The 22,066-nt window shown below is 45.1% G+C and overlaps 2 protein-coding genes across 2 annotated transcripts in view; both read left to right on the plus strand.

Moving 5' to 3' along the window:
* The window catches only part of aox5 (aldehyde oxidase 5), a 38,377-nt gene extending 28,849 nt beyond the window's left edge, over positions 1–9,528 (plus strand). The window contains exons 32-35 of the mRNA XM_080758613.1: positions 3,516–3,581; positions 5,074–5,262; positions 6,584–6,754; positions 9,455–9,528. Of these exons, the coding sequence (XP_080614739.1) occupies positions 3,516–3,581; positions 5,074–5,262; positions 6,584–6,754; positions 9,455–9,508 (480 nt within the window). The 3' untranslated portion in view covers positions 9,509–9,528. The remainder of the gene's footprint in view (positions 1–3,515; positions 3,582–5,073; positions 5,263–6,583; positions 6,755–9,454) is intronic.
* Positions 9,529–10,215: 687 nt separating this feature from the next.
* LOC308311838 (coagulation factor VII-like) lies at positions 10,216–21,126 on the plus strand (the record flags this gene model as incomplete). The annotated part of the gene is made up of 7 exons (XM_080758614.1): positions 10,216–10,235; positions 10,570–10,717; positions 14,802–14,859; positions 15,507–15,595; positions 16,674–16,887; positions 18,169–18,473; positions 20,875–21,126. The coding sequence occupies 7 exons, from the start codon at positions 10,216–10,218 to the stop codon at positions 21,124–21,126; spliced, it is 1,086 nt and encodes a 361-aa protein (XP_080614740.1).
* Positions 21,127–22,066: the final 940 nt, after the last annotated feature.

The following is a 22,066-nucleotide window of genomic DNA, read 5'->3' on the forward strand; positions in this document are numbered from 1 at the left end:
ATTTGTACACTCAGAGTTATATTATTATATATTAACATTGATTTTTAATTAATAATAATAATAATAATACATTTTATTTATATGGCGCCTTTCAGGTCACTCAAGGTCGCCTAACAAAACAGAAAAGAAACACAATAAAGCAAGTTTAAAATACACACAAAGGCCTGCAGCAGACTTTTACTCAAGGTGGGAGTAAGCTTGTCTGAATAGGTGAGTTTTGAGGTGGGATTTGAAGGTGGGCAGTGAGTCCATGTTCCGAATGTCGGGGGGGAAGGCTGTTCCAGAGGCGAGGGGCAGAGCGGCTGAAAGCTCTACCCCGCATGGTGGACAAACGAGCTGGGGGAACAGTGAGGTTGGTGGAGGAGGCAGACCTAAGTGACCGGGTGGGAGTGTTGATATGGATGAGAATGTATTTTTGTCTGTCTGTCTGCAGAACATCAGGACAGACATAGTGATGGACGTGTCTGTCTGTTTGTCTGTCTGTCTGCAGAACATCAGGACAGACATAGTGATGGACGTGTCTGTCTGTTTGTCTGTCTGTCTGCAGAACATCAGGACAGACATAGTGATGGACGTGTCTGTCTGTTTGTCTGTCTGTCTGTAGAACATCAGGACAGACAGTGATGGAAGTGTCTGTCTGTTTGTCTGTCTGTCTGCAGAACATCAGGACAGACATAGTGATGGACATGTCTGTCTGTTTGTCTGTCTGTCTGCAGAACCTCAGGACGGACATAGTGATGGACGTGTCTGTCTGTCTGCAGAACCTCAGGACGGACATAGTGATGGACGTGTCTGTCTGTTTGTCTGTCTGTCTGTAGAACATCAGGACGGACATAGTGATGGACGTGTCTGTCTGTTTGTCTGTCTGTCTGTAGAACATCAGGACGGACATAGTGATGGACGTGTCTGTCTGTTTGTCTGTCTGTCTGTAGAACATCAGGACAGACATAGTGATGGACGTGTCTGTCTGTCTGTTTGTCTGTCTGTAGAACATCAGGACGGACATAGTGATGGACGTGTCTGTCTGTTTGTCTGTCTGTCTGTAGAACATCAGGACGGACATAGTGATGGACGTGTCTGTCTGTCTGTAGAACATCAGGACAGACATAGTGATGGACGTGTCTGTCTGTTTGTCTGTCTGTCTGTAGAACATCAGGACAGACATAGTGATGGACGTGTCTGTCTGTTTGTCTGTCTGTCTGCAGAACATCAGGACAGACATAGTGATGGACGTGTCTGTCTGTTTGTCTGTCTGTCTGCAGAACATCAGGACAGACATAGTGATGGACGTGTCTGTCTGTTTGTCTGTCTGTAGAACATCAGGACGGACATAGTGATGGACGTGTTATATTATTATATATTAACAGAACATCAGGACAGACATAGTGATGGACGTGTCTGTCTGTTTGTCTGTCTGTCTGTAGAATATCAGGACGGACATAGTGATGGACGTGTCTGTCTGTTTGTCTGTCTGTCTGTAGAACATCAGGACGGACATAGTGATGGACGTGTCTGTCTGTTTGTCTGTCTGTCTGTAGAACATCAGGACAGACATAGTGATGGACGTGTTATATTATTATATATTAACAGAACATCAGGACAGACATAGTGATGGACGTGTCTGTCTGTCTGTAGAACATCAGGACAGACATAGTGATGGACGTGTCTGTCTGTCTGTAGAACATCAGGACAGACATAGTGATGGACGTGTCTGTCTGTTTGTCTGTCTGTCTGCAGAACATCAGGACAGACATAGTGATGGACGTGTCTGTCTGTTTGTCTGTCTGTCTGCAGAACCTCAGGACGGACATAGTGATGGACGTGTCTGTCTGTTTGTCTGTCTGTCTGTAGAACATCAGGACAGACATAGTGATGGACGTGTCTGTCTGTTTGTCTGTCTGTCTGTAGAACATCAGGACAGACAGTGATGGACGTGTCTGTCTGTTTGTCTGTCTGTCTGTAGAACATCAGGACAGACATAGTGATGGACGTGTCTGTCTGTCTGTTTGTCTGTCTGTCTGCAGAACATCAGGACAGACATAGTGATGGACGTGTCTGTCTGTTTGTCTGTCTGTCTGTAGAACATCAGGACAGACATAGTGATGGACGTGTCTGTCTGTTTGTCTGTCTGTCTGTAGAACATCAGGACAGACATAGTGATGGACGTGTCTGTCTGTCTGTAGAACATCAGGACAGACATAGTGATGGACGTGTCTGTCTGTTTGTCTGTCTGTAGAACATCAGGACAGACATAGTGATGGACGTGTCTGTCTGTTTGTCTGTCTGTCTGTAGAACATCAGGACAGACATAGTGATGGACGTGTCTGTCTGTTTGTCTGTCTGTCTGTAGAACATCAGGACAGACATAGTGATGGACGTGTCTGTCTGTTTGTCTGTCTGTCTGTAGAACATCAGGACAGACATAGTGATGGACGTGTCTGTCTGTTTGTCTGCAGAACATCAGGACGGACATAGTGATGGACGTGTCTGTCTGTTTGTCTGTCTGTCTGTAGAACCTCAGGACGGACATAGTGATGGACGTGTCTGTCTGTTTGTCTGTCTGTCTGTAGAACATCAGGACAGACATAGTGATGGACGTGTCTGTCTGTTTGTCTGCAGAACATCAGGACGGACATAGTGATGGACGTGTCTGTCTGTTTGTCTGTCTGTGTGTAGAACATCAGGACAGACATAGTGATGGACGTGTCTGTCTGTCTGTTTGTCTGTCTGTCTGTAGAACATCAGGACAGACATAGTGATGGACGTGTCTGTCTGTTGGTCTGTCTGTGTGTAGAACATCAGGACAGACATAGTGATGGACTTGTCTGTAGAACATCAGGACGGACATAGTGATGGACGTGTCTGTCTGTTGGTCTGTCTGTGTGTAGAACATCAGGACAGACATAGTGATGGACGTGTCTGTCTGTTTGTCTGTCTGTCTGTAGAACATCAGGACAGACATAGTGATGGACGTGTCTGTCTGTTTGTCTGTCTGTGTGTAGAACATCAGGACAGACATAGTGATGGACGTGTCTGTCTGTCTGTTTGTCTGTCTGTAGAACATCAGGACAGACATAGTGATGGACGTGTCTGTCTGTCTGTTTGTCTGTCTGTAGAACATCAGGACAGACATAGTGATGGACGTGTCTGTCTGTCTGTTTGTCTGTCTGTAGAACATCAGGACAGACATAGTGATGGACGTGTCTGTCTGTCTGTTTGTCTGTCTGTAGAACATCAGGACAGACATAGTGATGGACGTGTCTGTCTGTCTGTTTGTCTGTCTGTAGAACATCAGGACAGACATAGTGATGGACGTGTCTGTCTGTCTGTTTGTCTGTCTGTAGAACATCAGGACAGACATAGTGATGGACGTGTCTGTCTGTCTGTTTGTCTGTCTGTAGAACATCAGGACAGACATAGTGATGGACGTGTCTGTCTGTCTGTTTGTCTGTCTGTAGAACATCAGGACAGACATAGTGATGGACGTGTCTGTCTGTCTGTTTGTCTGTCTGCAGAACATCAGGACAGACATAGTGATGGACGTGGGGAAAAGCATCAACCCAGCTCTAGACGTCGGCCAGGTACAGTACGGTGTTTTCCTCGACTAAAAATAAGACGAAAAATGTTCGACTACCTTTTTTTCCACTGACGAAAACTAAGCTATGATCACTAGAACTATGACTAAATATACTGACAATTTTGTCAACAAATACAAACTAGACTAAAATGTTAGGAAGGGACTAGTGGACAAGAGATCCAGTATAAGTCATTTTACACTTGCAACAAAGTTGCAAAGTTGCAAAATTGCAAAAACACTGCGAAGAAATTGCAAAAACAAAATTTGCAAATTATTTTTTTGCAAAATTGCAAAAGAAATTGCATTTTTTTTTTTGCAAAATTGCAAAGGGTGAATTGCAAAGTTGTGTCACTTTGCCCTGGCTGAGCTGACTCACGGTGACTGAGCATATCATGTTTGTTTTTAGTTTTCTCCAAAAATTATGTTATAGCAAATTAAACATAAACAAGGCGGAAACAAGGCAGAAAGAGCCTGCTGGTTGGTCAGTCAGGGACCAATCAGAAGGCTGACAAAGGGTGAATTGCAAAATTGCTGGGAAGGCTGACTTTGAATTTTGCTAATTGTCTTTTTCGCAATTCTTTCGCAATTTTTTCGCAATTGTTTTAGCAATTTTTTGCAATTTTGCAATTATTTAGCAATTTTGCAATTCACCCTTTGTCAGCCTTCCCAGCTCAGCCATGGCAAAGTGACACAACTTTGCATTCTGAAAATAGCAGATCTACAAGCTCACAACACGTTGCACTGCGACACGTTGTAGATCGGCTATTTTCGGCATTTTTTACGTGTAAAAACAGTCATTATGACGGCATCAAGGCCCGCCAAATACATTTTAGTTGGCTGGTGTTTTTCGTATACCATTGATTGATTGAATCATTGATTGAAAAATGTATTAACAGTTTGCAGAATTACCACTGTCTCAAATAGATAGATAGATAGATAGATAGGTTTATTTGTCATTTTTACAACTGTGAACAGCAGAAAAACGAAATTTAGATGTGCTAGTGCACGAGCCGCAGCAACATGGGTCGCGCCGCCACAATACATCTTTCTTGCATCATAGAAAAAGAAAAAGAAAACATAGAGGAGGGGGGGGGGGGGGGGGGGGTAAGAAGTCATCACATCACATTTCAAGTAAGATGATAATACTCGGCTGTGCAGGCACGTTTCTGGGGAGGGGTGGCGGGGGCTTGGGCCAGGCACAAAAAAAGCTCTCTTCCTACGCAAGCCATCGAAGGGATGAGCTGCGCAGGGGGAGGAAAAAAAAGATACCTAGCTGCCGGGGTCCGCCCTCTTCAAGAGGCAAGACAAGGAAAAATTACTCTGGGTTGGACCCGACGGTTCTTTGCTCAACATGTAAAGTGTCTGTGATTTTGACACCAACTTAAATAAAACTAAAAAAAAATAATGTAATAAACATGGTGTCTCTATATTCTAGAATAGATAGAAGGAGGTTTCGTCCAGGGTCTGGGTCTCTAAACATGGTCTCTATATTACAGATAGAAGGAGGTTTCGTCCAGGGTCTGGGTCTCTACACCATCGAGGAACTGCAGTTCTCTCCAGAGGGCATCCTGAGGACCAGAGGACCGAGCCAGTACAAAGTCCCGGCGCTGTGCGACGTCCCCCCGACCCTCAACGTCCATCTGCTGGCCGACGCGGAGAACCCCTACGCTGTCTACATGTCCAAGGTAGGTCTCTGGAAGTGATTTAATTTAGTTTTAGTCACATTTTAGTCACCTGAAAAGTTTTAGTCTTAGTTTTAGTCGACTAAATATCATAAGATTCTAGTCGACAAAATCTACAGTTGATTTACTCTGATTTACTAAAATGTATGTTGGCGGGCCTTGATGCCGTCGTATAATCGCAGATGAAAATAGCCGATCTATCACTGTTTGAACTGCTGCCATCAGGCAGACGGTACAGAGTGATCAAGTCCAAGACCAACAGATTCAGTAATAGCTTCTATCCCACAGCGGTAGTTGCACTCAATGCTGCTAAAAAATGATCTGTTACTGCGACACTTTTAGTTTTTTTATCTTAAAGTACAATAAGGGTTTGTTGTTGTGCGATAATAGATGGAATTACATGTTTGTGCATTATGCTGCTGGGGTTGTGCAATAACAAGAAGTCATGTGTGTTTTGTTTTAGCTTGTATAGGTTGTTTGTGATATAATGCACTGATTGGTTGGCACTTTTAATTTCGTTGTACACGTTGCAATGACAAATAAAGATCTATCTATCTATCTATCTACAAGCTCACAACGTGTCACGCTGCGACGCATTGTGAGCTTGTTGATCGGCTATTTTCAGCATGCAACCGAGTGTATGACTTCTGCTTTTGCCGTGTGGGCGAATTCCTGCAGCACCGCAGGCGTGCAATGATGAGGTTAAACCACACCCCCTCTCGTGTAATATTGCTTAATTAAACATACGTGATGTTCGGTGAACACTTTTAGTGCCGGAAGTGCATCAAAATAGGAGCTCTGGGGTGCCGGAGTTGTCTGACCGCTTTTACTCTGAAAGCCATGAACCGGAAACACTTTCCTAAAAAAAGTTGACTTGACAAATTGACCTAAACGTCCCGATCATTTTAATTTATACGATATATGATCCAAAAAGCGTTCATATTTTGCGGGAGAGACGGATGAGGAGCATAAATGAAGTGCCAGCATATCGATCCATTCATCACCACGGAGAGCGCCCTGGATGAGGAGATACGAGTCATTCTTTCCGCCGCGCTAACATGGGAGTCAATGACAAGCTAATAATTGCACAGAGCGTTAGCATACGGCAAGCGAAAAGCGAAATGCCAAAAAAAAAAATCTGAATATTCTTATCTCGCGCCGTATCTTTGAGGATGCGCTAGGACGGCCACACACGTCGAAGGCACCTCTCGGTTCCAATCCTTATGACGTTCAGGTGCGTCCTATGAACTGAAACTGTTAAACAGACCTTATACGTGATGTTCTCCTCCATTAAACAGACCTTATACGTGATGTTCTCCTCCAGGGCATCGGTGAACCTCCGGTGTCGTTCGGAGCCACCGTCTTCTTCGCCATAAAGCAGGCCGTCTCCGCGGCGCGCAGAGACGCCGGCGTGGAGGAGGAGACCTTCGTGCTGAACTCGCCCGCTACGGCGGAGCGGATACGCATGGCCTGCGAGGACCAGTTCACCCACATGGTACAACTAACTGCATTATATATATATATATTAAACACATTGGGCCTGATTCATTAAAAATAAATACGCCACCGTTACACTGTGGCGGAAACAGATATCGTATTTATCCGTCCGATCAAGCTACGTTGAGATGACGTGTTATTCAGAGAAGCTGGTGTAATCACTTCATTCATGCGGATCGCTGAGTGTATCCTTTCCGCATTTTCCCCAAGCGATTCGCCTGGTGTCGCCTGGTTAGTTGGAACATCCACGCCCATTCTACACCATACAAGGCAACAGGAAATCTCAAAATACGTCATCATAGCCGGCACAGAGGATTCCCAAACTTTAAATTCTATACAACAGCGCGATGAGCTTGTAGAGTAGTTAATTTTGACAGGAGGTTCTCTGCACGGACAGATCTTCAAGCAAACAGCGCGAGTTATATGTATATAATTATAAACGAAACTTGCCAACTTGGCACGCATGCATTGCTTCACTCGATCCATATATGTCAGAGTTAACTGATATGTTACAGTTACTTTCACATAATGAGAAATAAGTTAATTTGTACTGTTCACCACACGACCAAATGCTATATTACAACTCGGCAATGATAAGCCCTTACTGATGAATTGGGTTATAAATAAAGAAAGAACACTCGCCTGCAGAAGTAAAATAGATATCCGATGTATCAGATGTAAATTCATTTCATGATGTCGTCATATTAAAATGATTCGCGGGACACGGCAAACTTGATTCATCTCATGATGAGATCAATGTAGTAGCCTACAGCATACAGCCTACACAGCTACAACGTTGCCCATATTATAATTAATTAAGGTGAGCTGGCTTAAAACTGACTGGCCAAATTGCACGCGCTGATGCCATAATGTGGATTTATAGCCCTCGTCGTGACTGCTGTCTGTCTGTCAGACCGGCATGTCTGTGAACCATAGAATGCCATAGATAGACCATATAACAGTCGGGCCGGGCCGTGTTCTGTCCTTGCCGGGCTCACCGCGCCGTTATATTAATTTCCCAATGTAAATTTCACCCAGATTGGACTCGGTTCAGCGGCCGCATGCTGCTGTCCGCCACACACACACACACACACACACACACACACACACACACACACACCGACGACAGTCAGAGAACTGACTCACTAAACAACACTAACACACACTAAACAACGTTGGATTCGTACAGTGCAGAATGCAGATAAGTGTAGGCCTATGTTCTTATTATAATTGTGAGTTTAACATGCAGCGCGAGTCCACGGGAGCCGATCTACAAGCTCACAACGCGTTGCACTGCGAGTAGCCTATAGAGAAGGCTGTCAAGTGAGCAGCGCAATCGCGCATGCTATAGAAATATCCTAATAAATAAATAAAAAGGTGTCGCTTGCAGGGGCAGTTTCCTTATGGGACTTGCATGCATAGGCATACAAGTGCAAGTGCTGCAGTGCACTCGGCTTTTATATATCATTTTTTTATGTGCTGAACAATGTTGGGGTCGGGACACATGCCTACATATTTTATCTGCGATTTGGGAACTATTTATTGATCCAGCATGAAGACTAAAGCCTTCTGAATATATCCGTAAATTCGTCCGCCACCTAAAGAGGTCCCGTGGGATTTTTACGGAGTTTCCGACCAACCTACGTGAGCGTCAAGTTCACGGCCATTTCCATGAATTCCAAATTAATGTGGGAAATCCACGTAAATGCCTTTCCGCTAGCTTCACGTCATTATATCAGCGTAAACGCGTTGAAGAATCAGGCCCATTGACCGCTAAAAACGAGTTTCCCCGAGTTTTGGCCTAAAGGTTTTCTCTGCCTGTAACACTAGTTCTACCCCAGTTTTATTTCTATGAATCCAGAATAGCCTGGGTTTGATCCACTGAGTAGTTAGCTCCCCGTCGCTGTAGACAACGCTTGCTTCCGCGCTGTGACGTCACTGAAGTGTCTCCGCTCCACAGCGCCATCTTTGGCCACATCTTTCCTGGAATTGAGGCTCAGAATTGAGGCCAGCCAGCCTGCCGGGCCTGGGAAGGCCATTGGACTGTTTACATTATGTACTATAGTTCAAAGGATGTCGTGTTGGAAAGACGAGTCTCTCTTCTTTCCAAAAAAACCAACAAACATTTTAACCGTGATGATCTTCTGTTCTTAGTGGCAGGCTTGTTTTCACCACAAAAAAACCCAAAGTTCAGCGTGTGTTATTTCATTAAAGGACCACTTCACCACTTTTCAACCTATCTTCATATAACAGGTCCTCACTAATAATCATGAAAAAAATTGCATGATTTTTTTCTACTCGGTCTGTGTCTCATAGGACGGCTGTGGGCAGTTTAGAAACCGTCTTCCAGTGACATCATCATTAGGCAGATTTTTTTTTAAACTAGATTTTCATTATCTTATCGTGAGAACGATGGCTTCCATTTTCGCATTGCAACTTCTCAGGACTAGAAAGCCTGCACTTCCTATTAGCTTGTAGTCCCCATCGATGATGTCACTGGAAGACGGTTTCTTAACTGCCCACAGCTATGAGACACAGACCGAGTAGAAAATAAATTGCACGATTTTTTCATGATTATTGGTGAGGACCTATTATATGAAGATAGGTTGAAAAGTGGTGAAGTGGTCCTTAAACAGTGATATTTACAGAATTATACATTACAAAGATAATGTGTATTCCTGGTGTTTCTTTCCATCAGGCGTCCTCCATGAAGACGTCAAGCTGTGGCACTCCGTGGAGCATCAATGTGTGATCCAACAAAAGACCACAATCTGGCTGTGACAGGCCGTCTGCCTGTCTGTCTGACAGGCCGTCTGCCTGTCTGTCTGACAGGCCGTCTGCCCCGCACTGAATACTATCGCCATTTTATGTCATTGTGTCAACTAAATCCTCATTAATGCAAACTAGATTCAACATACTCAACCCTGCACACATTCTAAATATGCCCCCGAAATATTGTACGATTGGGAAGATGTTGTTTATTGACTTTGGGGAATTAATTAATGTGCCCTGAATAAAAGGCCTCAACGTTTAAACCCGTATAAGCATTGTTTCTGTGTGTTGGCTATAATATAAGATATAATAATGAAATAATTAATAAACGGAAATAATTAATAAACTGTGACTGTTGTTCATTCTCATAGTTACGGGCCCGTTAGGGTCCATTTGGACCCCATGGTGGTCCCCGGACATGATGTTGACAAACTGTGGGCGTGCGTGTGTGTGTGCGTGCATGCGTGTGTGCGTGCTCGGTGTGCGCATGCGTGTTTGTGTGCATGCGCTCATGTTTTTGTTTGTGCCTAAAGTGCGAGAAGCGTGTGTGTGTGTGTGTAGGGGGTTGTTGCAGCTGAACTTTGCTCAGCGGTCAGTAATGGAGTCTCTCAGCAGAGCGGACAGACGCACAGACACGCCACGGACAGACGTGTTGACCCTCCTGTGGCTCTTCTTGTGTATCCCACAATGCACCTGGGCTCCTACAGGTAGGAACACCACCTCTTCTTCTTGTGTTTAAAAAATGGATGTTACCTGTTGTCTGTCAGCCATGCGTTTTGTGCTTTGAACGGGAAGGGGAGGGGAGTAGGGTCATTTCAAGTCAGTGCTGTAGTGATTCTTCTTTTCAGGTTTATTTGAACTGTCTTTCTGTCCCTGCCTGCCTGCCTTGCCTGCCTTGCCTGCCGGCCTGCCTGCCTTCCTGCCTTGCCTGCCTGCCTGCCTGCCTGCCTGCCTTGCCTTCCTGCCTGCCTGCCTGCCTGCCTGCCTGCCTGCCTGCCTTGCCTTCCTGCCTGCCTGGTCAGCCCCAGTCTTCCTGAACAGAGAGGGCGCCAGCAGTGTTCTCCAGCGTTCCCGTCGAGCCAACTACTTCCTGGAGGAGCTGAGAGCGGCAGATCTGGAGAGAGAGTGTCTGGAGGAGAAATGCTCCTACGAGGAGGCCCGGGAGATCTTCATCTTCTCCAAACAAACAGTAAGAAATGCTCCTATAGGAGGCCAAGGAGATCTTCATCTTCCCTAAACAAACGGTAAGAAATGCTCCTATAGGAGGCCAAGGAGATCTTCATCTTCCCTAAACAAACGGTAAGAAATGCTCCTATAGGAGGCCAAGGAGATCTTCATCTTCCCTAAACAAACAGTAAGAAATGCTCCTATAGGAGGCCAAGGAGATCTTCATCTTCCCTAAACAAACAGTAAGAAATGCTCCTATAGGAGGCCAAGGAGATCTTCATCTTCCCTAAACAAACGGTAAGAAATGCTCCTATAGGAGGCCAAGGAGATCTTCATCTTCCCTAAACAAACAGTAAGAAATGCTCCTATAGGAGGCCAAGGAGATCTTCATCTTCCCTAAACAAACAGTAAGAAATGCTCCTATAGGAGGCCAAGGAGATCTTCATCTTCCCTAAACAAACAGTGAGGCTCTGCAGGCTGCTATAGGCCAGGGGTCTTCAACAGGGGGTCCGGGACCCCTATAGGGCAGTGGTTCCCAAAGTGGCGTCCGCGGACCTAAATGATAGTTAGGAACCTAATGGACCCTTATGGGTCTGTAGTGTACAATTGTTTGTACACTCTCAAAGTTAAATTAAGTTTGATTTTACAATATACATTGGGGGTCCCAAAGATAGAAATGCCATTAAATGGGGGATCGTAGCCTAATTCAGGTCAAACTGGGGGTCCTTGAAATTAAAATGGTTGAAAATCACTGCTAGAGCCGTAACAATCTGCTCTTATGGGGGTCCTTGGCATATATTTTCAAATGGGGGTCCGCGGGTTAATGAGTGTCAATGTGGGGGTCCTTGACATGAAAAGGTTGTGTCAAATTGTTGTGTGAGAGGGACTTAACCCCCATATCCTATAGTCTCTCCGAATGCTATATAGACTGGATTTGATTATTTATTTCCATGTCTGCTATTAAAGCAACAAGCTATATATGCTTCTCACGTGATTTATATTTATATGAGGATAAATCTGCGTGACTGTAAAGATGAAACGGAAGTGGGGAGGAGGCTTCACTTCCGCTTTATCGCTTAACTCAGGATAGAGCTTCCGTTGCTCCAGACTGTATGACGGAAGCAACAGTCTGGCAATGCATCGCTGTTCTATGGGGAGTTGTTCTATGGGGAGCATAACAGACCTACACACTCTGTTCTATGGGGAGCATAACAGACCTACACACTCTGTTCTATGGGGAGCATAACAGACCTACACACTCTGTTCTATGGGGAGCATAACAGACCTACACACTCTGTTCTATGGGGAGCATAGCAGACCTACAAACTCTGTTCTATGGGGAGCATAGCAGACCTACACACTCTAGTGAAGTAACTACTTGGACCACTAAACATATCCTCCAACCCGACATGACTGTTCAATAACACTGTTCTGTTTCTTTCTCTCCCACAGAATGAGTTTTGGAAAATATACTCAGGTAAACTCAGAGTAATGACATAATTACACATGTTAGTTTTTACAATATATACATTGTACAGTAGATCGTTCATTGAGTGCGTGCATGACACTCATGCTAGCGCAATACGTTATCGTGTGCTCGCCCATGCAGCGAGCACACACACTTTTTGAGGCATCTTCCACATGCTAGAAATCTAGTTCAAACTTCAACATTGTTCATTTTGTAAAAGTGTTTGCACGAGGAAGGGTCAGATCTCTCTAGGTTTATACATAGCAACCACGGATAGCATGCAGGTGCTATCCGTGGTTGCTATGACAACGCATTCAAACCTCTGACCACTTCCTGGGCGCGGCGGTGAACACGTCACCATCCGGACCAATGGTCCATTTTAGTTGGAATTGTTTTTGTGCGGTTTTTCTGCAGGAACTGCTTTTCTAGTTGTCTGTTTTGTAGTGCAGACGTCTGGCTAATGTTGTTTTCTGTTCTGTGTAGACTGTAGACCAGGAGTATTCAATTAGATTAGGCCGGGGGCCACAACTGTAGAATGATTGTGTGTGGGGGGCCGCACAGTGTGCGCGCGAAGCGCGGAAATTTGTGCGTTCTCAAAATGCTTTTTGTGCTCAAACACGAAGATTTATGTATATTTCCGCACAGTAATGAGCAGGGTAATATGTCTATACAGGTATATGCCACCTTAGAATAGATGTAGGCCTAGACCTATTTGACAGTGCATAAACAGCATTGCTTTGACATTAACGACCATCAGCTGGACGGACACACACACACACACACAAACATTACATAGAGCAGTGATTCCAAAGTGGGGTTCGGGGACCCCCAGGGTCCTTGAGGCAGTTCCAGGGGGTCCCCAGGGAAATGGTTTGGAATCAAATGGACCCTTATGGGTCTGTAACTCTGAGAGTGTACAAATGGAACCAAATGGACCCTAACAGGGTTTATTATTGTGAGAATGATGGCTTCCATTTTCGCAACCTTTCAGGACTAGAAAGCCTGCAGTTTCTATTAGCTTGGATTCTCCATTGATGTCACTGTGGGTTTCTGAACTGCCCAGAGCCCTCCTATGTGACACAGACCGAGTAGAAAAAAAAACGTGTCATTTTATCATGATTATTAGTGAGGACCTATTATGAAGATAGGTTGAAAAGTGGTCCTTTAATGATTACCGTCATTATTTTTTTCAAAATTCTTCCAGGGGCCACAAGGAGGCGCTCCGCGGGCCACATGTGGCCCGCGGGCCGCCAATTGAATATCCCTGCTGTAGACAGTGCAGGCGTCTGGGTGATGTAGTTTTCTGTTCTGTGTAGACTGTAGACAGTGCAGACGTCTGGCTAATGTAGTTTTCTGTTCTGTGTAGACTGTAGACAGTGCAGGCGTCTGGGTGATGTAGTTTTCTGTTCTGTGTAGACTGTAGACAGTGCAGGCGTCTGGGTGATGTAGTTTTCTGTTCTGTGTAGACTGTAGACAGTGCAGACGTCTGGCTAATGTAGTTTTCTGTTCTGTGTAGACTGTAGACAGTGCAGGCGTCTGGGTGATGTAGTTTTCTGTTCTGTGTAGACTGTAGACAGTGCAGGCGTCTGGGTAATGTTGTTTTCTGTGCTGTGCTGTGTTGAAGGATTGTGGGTAATGTGGTTTTCTGTGCTGTCACTGTGTAGTGCAGGAGTCTGGGTAATGTGGTTTTCTGTGCTGTGCTGTGTTGAAGGATTGTGGGTAATGTGGTTTTCTGTGCTGTGCTGTGTTGAAGGATTGTGGGTAATGTGGTTTTCTGTGCTGTGCTGTGTTGAAGGATTGTGGGTAATGTGGTTTTGTGTGCTTTGCAGTGAAGGACCACTGTGAATCCAGACCATGTAAGCACGGAGCCACCTGTGTGCCTCAGGTCAAAGGTTACATCTGTATCTGTCGCCGCGGTTACCAGGGACGACACTGTGACAAAGGTAAATGTAATCTGATACAAAATGTAATCTGATACTCAAAACACTTTTTAAATATATTAATACTAATAGTACCCTTATTATTATTATTACTCACGTCTAGCAGACAGTAGACACGCACACACTCACTCACTCACTCGCGCACGCACGCACACGCACGCACACGCACGTACGCACACGCACGCACTCACTCACTGAGGGCATCCTAAAAGCAAGTAATGCAATACAGTGAGGACATGAATAACAAAAAATAAAAGATCAATTACAAGCAATGTTGTAGAAGTGGGTCTTGAGCTGAGCTTTGAAAATGTCTACAGAGGCTGCCTGTCGAAGGTACAGTGGGAGCTTGTTCCATGCCGACGGCCCGTAGAAGCAAAAAGCTGCTTCCCCGTATTTTTTAGTTGCCATTCTTTTTGTCAAAGCGAGCAGGACGGCAGTGGAAGACCTTAGGGGGCGGTTTGGGACATATTTAGGCAGGCAGTCATGTAGGTAGGAAGGTGCGAGACCATTGAGAGCTTTATAGACAAGTAAAATAATTTTAAAATCAATCCTAAAAACAACCGGAAGCCAGTAACTATAGTAACTCTCTCTCTCTCTCTCTCTCTCTCTCAGCTGTGCGGGCGTCCTACGGTTGTCTGTATAAGAACGGAGGATGTGAACACTTCTGCTCACATGTTGCCCCGAATGCGACGCACGGCTGTCACTGTCACCATGGTTACGGCCTGGCTGCCGACAACACCAGCTGTCTGCCTCAAGGTCTGAACTACATCTCCCAGCATGCAATGTGTTTTTGTAGAACTTCATCTCCCAGCATGCAGTCTTTCGAACTACATCTCCCATCATGGAGCATGTGCCTTTAGAACTACATCTCCCAGCAATGCCAGCATGCATCATGTCTATATAATTATATATCCCAGTTTGCAGCATGGCTTTATAACTACATCTCCCAGCATGCATTGTGTCTTTAGAACTACACATCTCCCAGCATGCAGTATGTGCCTTTAGAACTACATCTCCCAGCATGCAGTATGTTCCTTTAGAACTACATCTCCCAGCATGCAGTATGTGCCTTTAGAACTACATCTCCCAGCATGCAGTATGTGCCTTTAGAACTACACATCTCCCAGCATGCAGTATGTGTCTTTAAAACGACATTCTTTCTACAAGTATCACCATGACAACCCTATCGGGTCGCTGGGATGTATATTTTGCTGAAGAAACGCTAGCGTAAATAAATGGTTAAATGAATCAGGGACGGACGGGGGCGCCGCTGACCTATCGTTGCCCGTTCGTTTAGATGTTTTAGGCTATATTATTAATTTATTAGAGTGATAAGAGAGTCTGTTAAAGGCCTATTATTATATAATAATAATAATAATATAAAAGGCTATATATTATTCCAGTCCCCGTGCCGTGTGGGAGGATCGTCCACCACTTCTCTCCCAGGGTCGTCAACGGATACGTCTGTCCCAAAGGACACTGTCCCTGGCAGGTACACACACACACACACACACTGATACGTCTGTCCCAAAGGACACTGTCCCTGGCAGGTACACACACACACACACACACACACACTGATACGTCTGTCCCAAAGGACACTGTCCCTGGCAGGTACACACACACACACTGATACGTCTGTCCCAAAGGACACTGTCCCTGGCAGGTACACACACACACACACTGATACGTCTGTCCCAAAGGACACTGTCCCTGGCAGGTACACACACACACACACACTGATATGTCTGTCCCAAAGGACACTGTCCCTGGCAGGTACACACACACACACACTGATACGTCTGTCCCAAAGGACACTGTCCCTGGCAGGTACACACACACACACACTGATATGTCTGTCCCAAAGGACACTGTCCCTGGCAGGTACACACACACACACACTGATATGTCTGTCCCAAAGGACACTGTCCCTGGCAGGTACACACACACACACACTGATATGTCTGTCCCAAAGGACACTGTCCCTGGCAGGTACACACACACACACACTGATATGTCTGTCCCAAAGGACACTGTCCCTGGCAGGTACACACACAGACACACACACACAGTCACACACACACACTCACACACTCACACTCACACACACAGAACGCACAGTGTTGTGTCTTTATAAGTGCATCTCCCAGCATGCAATGTGTTTTTGTAGAACTGCATCTCCCAGCATGCAGTCTTTCGAACTTCATGATCTCCCATCATGGCCGCATGTGCCTTTAGAACTAAATCTCCCAGCATGCATTGTGTCTTTAGAACTACTACACATCTCCCAGCATGCACAGTATGTGTTCCGGGCTGAGCACATTCCAGCTGAGCACGGAATGTGATATATGGTGATAAGAGCGCCCCTCACTTCACACAGGTGTGATTTCTCGTTATTGTGTGCACGTGTAATAAGCAGGATGACGAGACCCCTCCCGCTACGTATCGGTACATCCAATCACAATCACCCGTCAGTTTTTTTTTTAGCTCGTCTTCAATAATGCCTCGGCTTGATTTGCATAATCAATTTCTGATTGATCCAGATTGATCTCCCCCTCCCCCCCCCTCAGGCCATGCTCTCGGAGCGTGTGAGGTCAGAGGTCAGAGGTAAACATCTCCCCCCGCCCCCGCGCCTCCCCCCTCTGCTGACCATAAACGCCGTAGAAGAAGACGACAGGCCGTTGAAGTATCTCTGTGGAGCCATCGTCATCGCCCCCCAGTGGATCCTGACGGCAGCGCACTGTGTGTGGAGGAAACGCCCCAACACCCTGTACATCACCGTGGGTGAGACTGCACGCACACATTTGAATTATTTTATTTGGATCTGCACAAGTGGCGTATACAGAATAGACCCAAACACTGATCAGAATAAGGTTATACATTACATGGTCCAACCAAGCTGCTGCACATGCTTAACACACAGAGGGAAAAGAAGAGAAAGGAAAAAAAAAAAAAATATATATATATAGCACATTGTTGACATACTATATACTTGATACTACTAGACAGGATGTTTGTTTTGGGTTTTTTAAGCCACCTAGGGATAAATGAAACAACGCCTTCTCCAGACAGACAGACTGCCCATAGTAGCCGAGACAGAACAGTATTTAGACACACACACACACGCACACGCACGAGCATGGGCACACGGACTGACGGACTGGCTGACTGGTGTAGAAGCACCTCTTAGGTATATGCAGGAGTGTTCACGCCTGTATAACTGACTGTAGAAACACCTCCAATCCACTTCATTTATAAAGCACATTAAAAAAACAACAGAATTAATATACTAAAATAACAATACAACATAAAGACATAATGTTATAGGCCTCTGGACGGCTGCAATTCGAAACTGGCCCCCGTAAAATCTGAATCCCACCCCCCTTTTTTACCCCCCAATGTATGTTTCTTTTCCCTTTTTGCTTCCTTTATGATGAATTCCTGTTCTGTTCTTTAACTAGATAGAAGTGTCTATATTTGTACGTCTCTAAATGTCTTGATGAATTGAACATGGTGGACGTACCCTCTTGTAAACAAGTGTAATGCTTAAGTGGGTCGTCCACTCACAGTCTTTGTATTGAGTTTGTGCTGGAAATGTACTGTAATTCTGCAAACTGTTAAAGGGACACTTCACCATTTTTGCAAAAAAATATATGTTAATTATGTTTAGAAGCTTTAGATCACTTTCCTGGGGGTCTTTATGTGTGTAATATGTGGTTTTAGATATTTTAGATTGTAGCAGTGAGCCTGTTGTCTCTGATGTCATGGACACTGGTCTCACTACCTTCCTGGACTACAATTCCCATAATTATTTGGTGCACTGCTCCTCCTTGTGGATAGGGGGGAGAGCTGTCTTACTGAGACAACATGTAGTCCAGGAAGGAAGTGAGCCCAGTGTCCATGACATCAGAGACAACAGGCTCACTGCTACAATCTAAAATATCTAAAACCACATATTACACACATAAAGACCCCCAGGAAAGTGTTCTAAAGCTTCTAAACGTCATTAACATATATTTTTTTGCAAAAAGGGTGAAGTGTCCCTTTAACAACCCTCCCATGCAGGAGAACACGACCGCTCGGTGGACGAGCGTACGGAGCACACCCGCCGCGTCTCCTCGCTGGTCGTCCATCCGTCGTACAACGCCTCCACGTCCGACAGCGACCTGGCGCTGCTGCGTCTGGGCGCGGCCGTGCCCCTGGGACCCTACGTGGTGCCCGTGTGTCTGCCCGCCGCGCGCGGCAGCACCTTCGCCCGCACGCTGGCGGCCGTGCGCGTGTCCACGGTGAGCGGATGGGGCCGCCTGGCGCAGGGCGGACCGCCCGCCAACCTCCTCCAGCGCCTGGAGATCCCCAGGGTCCCGCTGCAGGTACTGTATCATGGAGGAAATAATTAATACAAATAAAATAATACATAATTTAACCCATTTAGACCTGACGTCTCAATTTAAAAAATTAATCTTCTAACTCATGACAATTTTCTGAAAGATTTGAGGCACATTTTAACGACTTTTCAAAAATAGCAGACCTACAAGCTCGCTATTTTTCAATAGCTAAATTATAACATAATGTTTAAAACACCAAAAGGGGTTAAATGGGTTTTAAACACTGTTACTTTTGTCCGGTGGTGTGAAATGTTCTCAAATGTTTTACTTAAATAAAAGTAACAATACTGCAAAAATATTTACTGCATAATTATACTATAAGGTGCCTTAACCATTTTTTAACCAAAAGTTTTCACAAATGTCTCTTTGCTGGATATAAAATATAAATTAAGGTGCCAAGATTGATTTTTCTCAATTATTTGCACATTTCTGTTTGCTGTATATTCAAATTGAACCAACAATATATATTCTTTTAAAATTTCTTTAAATATATATTTTATATACGTTGGATTCAGATTGAAATAAGTCAATTTAGCAAATGAACCCTGACCTATAAAGTACTCGTTGGCCTATTTTGGGCGGCAACCCCTTTTGGTGTTTTAAACATTATGTTATAGTTTAGCTATTGAAAAACAGCAGATCTACAAGCTCGTAGCGCGCCACGAGCTTGTAGATCTGCTATTTTTAGAAAAATCGTAAAAATGTGGCGCAAATCTTTGAATATATACTCTTTCTCAGGCCCCTTTTCCACCGGTTGGTTCCCAGTGGGAACCGGTTCTGTTCTTTTCCACCGGTTGGTTCCCAGTGGGAACCGGTTCAGTTCTTTTCCACCGGTTGGTTCCCAGTGGGAACCGGTTCTGTTCTTTTCCACCGGTTGGTTCCCAGTGGGAACCGGTTCAGTTCTTTTCCACCGGTTGGCGGTTGGTTCCCAGTGGGAACCGGTTCAGTTCTTTTCCACCGGTTGGTTCCCAGTGGGAACCGGTTCAGTTCTTTTCCACCGGTTGGTTCCCAGTGGGAACCGGTTCTGATCTTTTCCACCGGTTGGTTCCCAGTGGGAACCGGTTCAGTTATTTTCCACCGGTTGGTTCCCAGTGGGAACCGGTTCAGTTCTTTTCCACCGGTTGGTTCCCAGTGGGAACCGGTTCAGTTCTTTTCCACCGGTTGGTTCCCAGTGGGAACCGGTTCAGTTCTTTTCCACCGGTTGGTTCCCAGTGGGAACCGGTTCAGTTCTTTTCCACCGGTTGGTTCCCAGTGGGAACCGGTTCAGTTCTTTTCCACCGGTTGGTTCCCAGTGGGAACCGGTTCAGTTCTTTTCCACCGGTTGGTTCCCAGTGGGAACCGGTTCAGTTCTTTTCCAACGGTTGGTTCCCAGTGGGAACCGGTTCAGTTCTTTTCCACCGGTTGGTTCCCAGTGGGAACCGGTTCAGTTCTTTTCCACCAGTTGGTTCCCAGTGGGAACCGGTTCAGTTCTTTTCCACCGGTTGGTCCTCAGTGGGAACCGGTTCAGTTCTTTTGGGGTTTTTAGTCCACGAGCCAGAGCTCCAAAATTGAAACGCGGTTAATGATGAATTGAGTGTAAAACCACACCTATATTAGAATATCACCATGAAACTTCCACAATAATGAGTACTTACACGAAGACAATGATTTATTGTATTACAAAGTTTACATTTTTTAATATGCAAATGAGGCATTATGTAGGAAAATATGCAAACTAATCGAAAATATGAAAAAGCTATACTACTGTGAAAGGGTTATCATGTATTAATTTACTTGTATTGATCCTATAAACAATTTAATACAGGGTATAGTTCGTCCACAAATGTTGGAGCCAAAAATAACTGAACCGTTTCCCATTGGGAACCAACCGGTGGAAAAGTGAATGTTTTTTTTGTTTTTTTTAAATATATGTTTATTGGTAGTAGGCATCAACAATTTAGTACAGTTTGAACATACCATTTTTTTTTCTCCCTCACCCCATCCCTCCCCCCAGTTATCGTCATCATTAAAACAATATAAAGACATAACATTAATAATTGAGTACAGACATACAAAAACAAACATACATACAGACATATGATATAAACAGTAGGATACAAAAATAATAATTTAGGTACAGATAACAAAAACAATATAAATAACAAAAAATAAAATAAAACAAAATAAATACAATTATGAGTTGGGTTATTTAAATTCAAAAGATAGTCAGTCACAAGTTGTTGGAAAAGATTGTGTTCGGAACGTTGTCATACATCACCCTCTATACACAGTTCTATCATTATGAGAAAGCAAAAAACACACATAGTATTGATTCAATTAGTCTGTCGGAAGTACTCTCAAAAGTGAATGTTTTTAACTCAGGTTTTAAATGGGTTTTATAATGCAGGAGTGCCGCGCCCACACCCAGCTGCCCACGCTGACCAAGAACATGATGTGTGCCGGGCTGCGCCAGGGCGGCCGCGACGCCTGCCAGGGCGACAGCGGCGGTCCGCTCGTCACCCGCTACAAGAACACCTGGTTCCTGACGGGCGTGGTCAGCTGGGGGCGGGGCTGCGCGCAGCAGGACCTCTATGGCGTCTACGTGCGCGTCACCAACTTCCTGGGCTGGCTGGAACGCACCATGGTGGAGTCACCATGAACGCACCATGGAGTCACCATGAACGCACCATGGAGTCACCATGAACGCACCATGGAGTCACCATGAACGCACCATGGAGTCACCATGAACGCACCATGGAGACACCATGAAAGCACCATGGAGTCACCATGAACGCACCATGGAGTCACCATGAACGCACCATGGAGTCACCATGAACGCACCATGGAGTCACCATGAACGCACCATGGAGTCACCATGAACGCACCATGGTGGAGTCACCATGAACGCACCATGGAGTCACCATGAACGCACCATGGAGTCACCATGAACGCACCATGGTGGAGTCACCATGAACGCACCATGGAGTCACCATGAACGCACCATGGAGACACCATGAACGCACCATGGAGTCACCATGAACGCACCATGGAGTCACCATGAACGCACCATGGAGTCACCATGAACGCACCATGGAGTCACCATGGACGCACCATGGAGTCACCATGAACGCACCATGGAGACACCATGAACGCACCATGGAGTCACCATGGAGTCACCATGAACGCACCATGGAGTCAATGTCAGTCGTTCTTCAAAAATCACACCTGCGTGAACCGAGTGGTGCAACTCTCTCTCTCTCTCTCTCTCTCTCTCTCTCTGCTCCTTCAGATTGGCTTTATTATTATGGATATCAATCCGCATCGCTGAGAACTATTTTTTCATTATTATTTTGGCTCGGCCTTTCCTTCTTTAGCGAACCTAGACAGTCAGAAGTTGGATTTGCGTCCAGCAGGTGGCAGCCATGTCACACACTTCTCTCGTTCCAATTTCACGCATGCGCACAAGAGGAGGTAGTCGATGAACTCTAAAGGTGCGTTCAGACTTTAATTTGAATTCGGACTAAACCATTTAATTTGTTTATGAAGAGCATAAAGTAATCGATTTTATAGCGGAAGCAATCGGATTCTAAAATAGCCGG

This window comes from Protomyctophum bolini (assembly GCF_963924005.1).
Source record: "Protomyctophum bolini genome assembly, chromosome: 24".
NCBI classification, from domain to species: Eukaryota; Metazoa; Chordata; class Actinopteri; order Myctophiformes; family Myctophidae; genus Protomyctophum; species Protomyctophum bolini.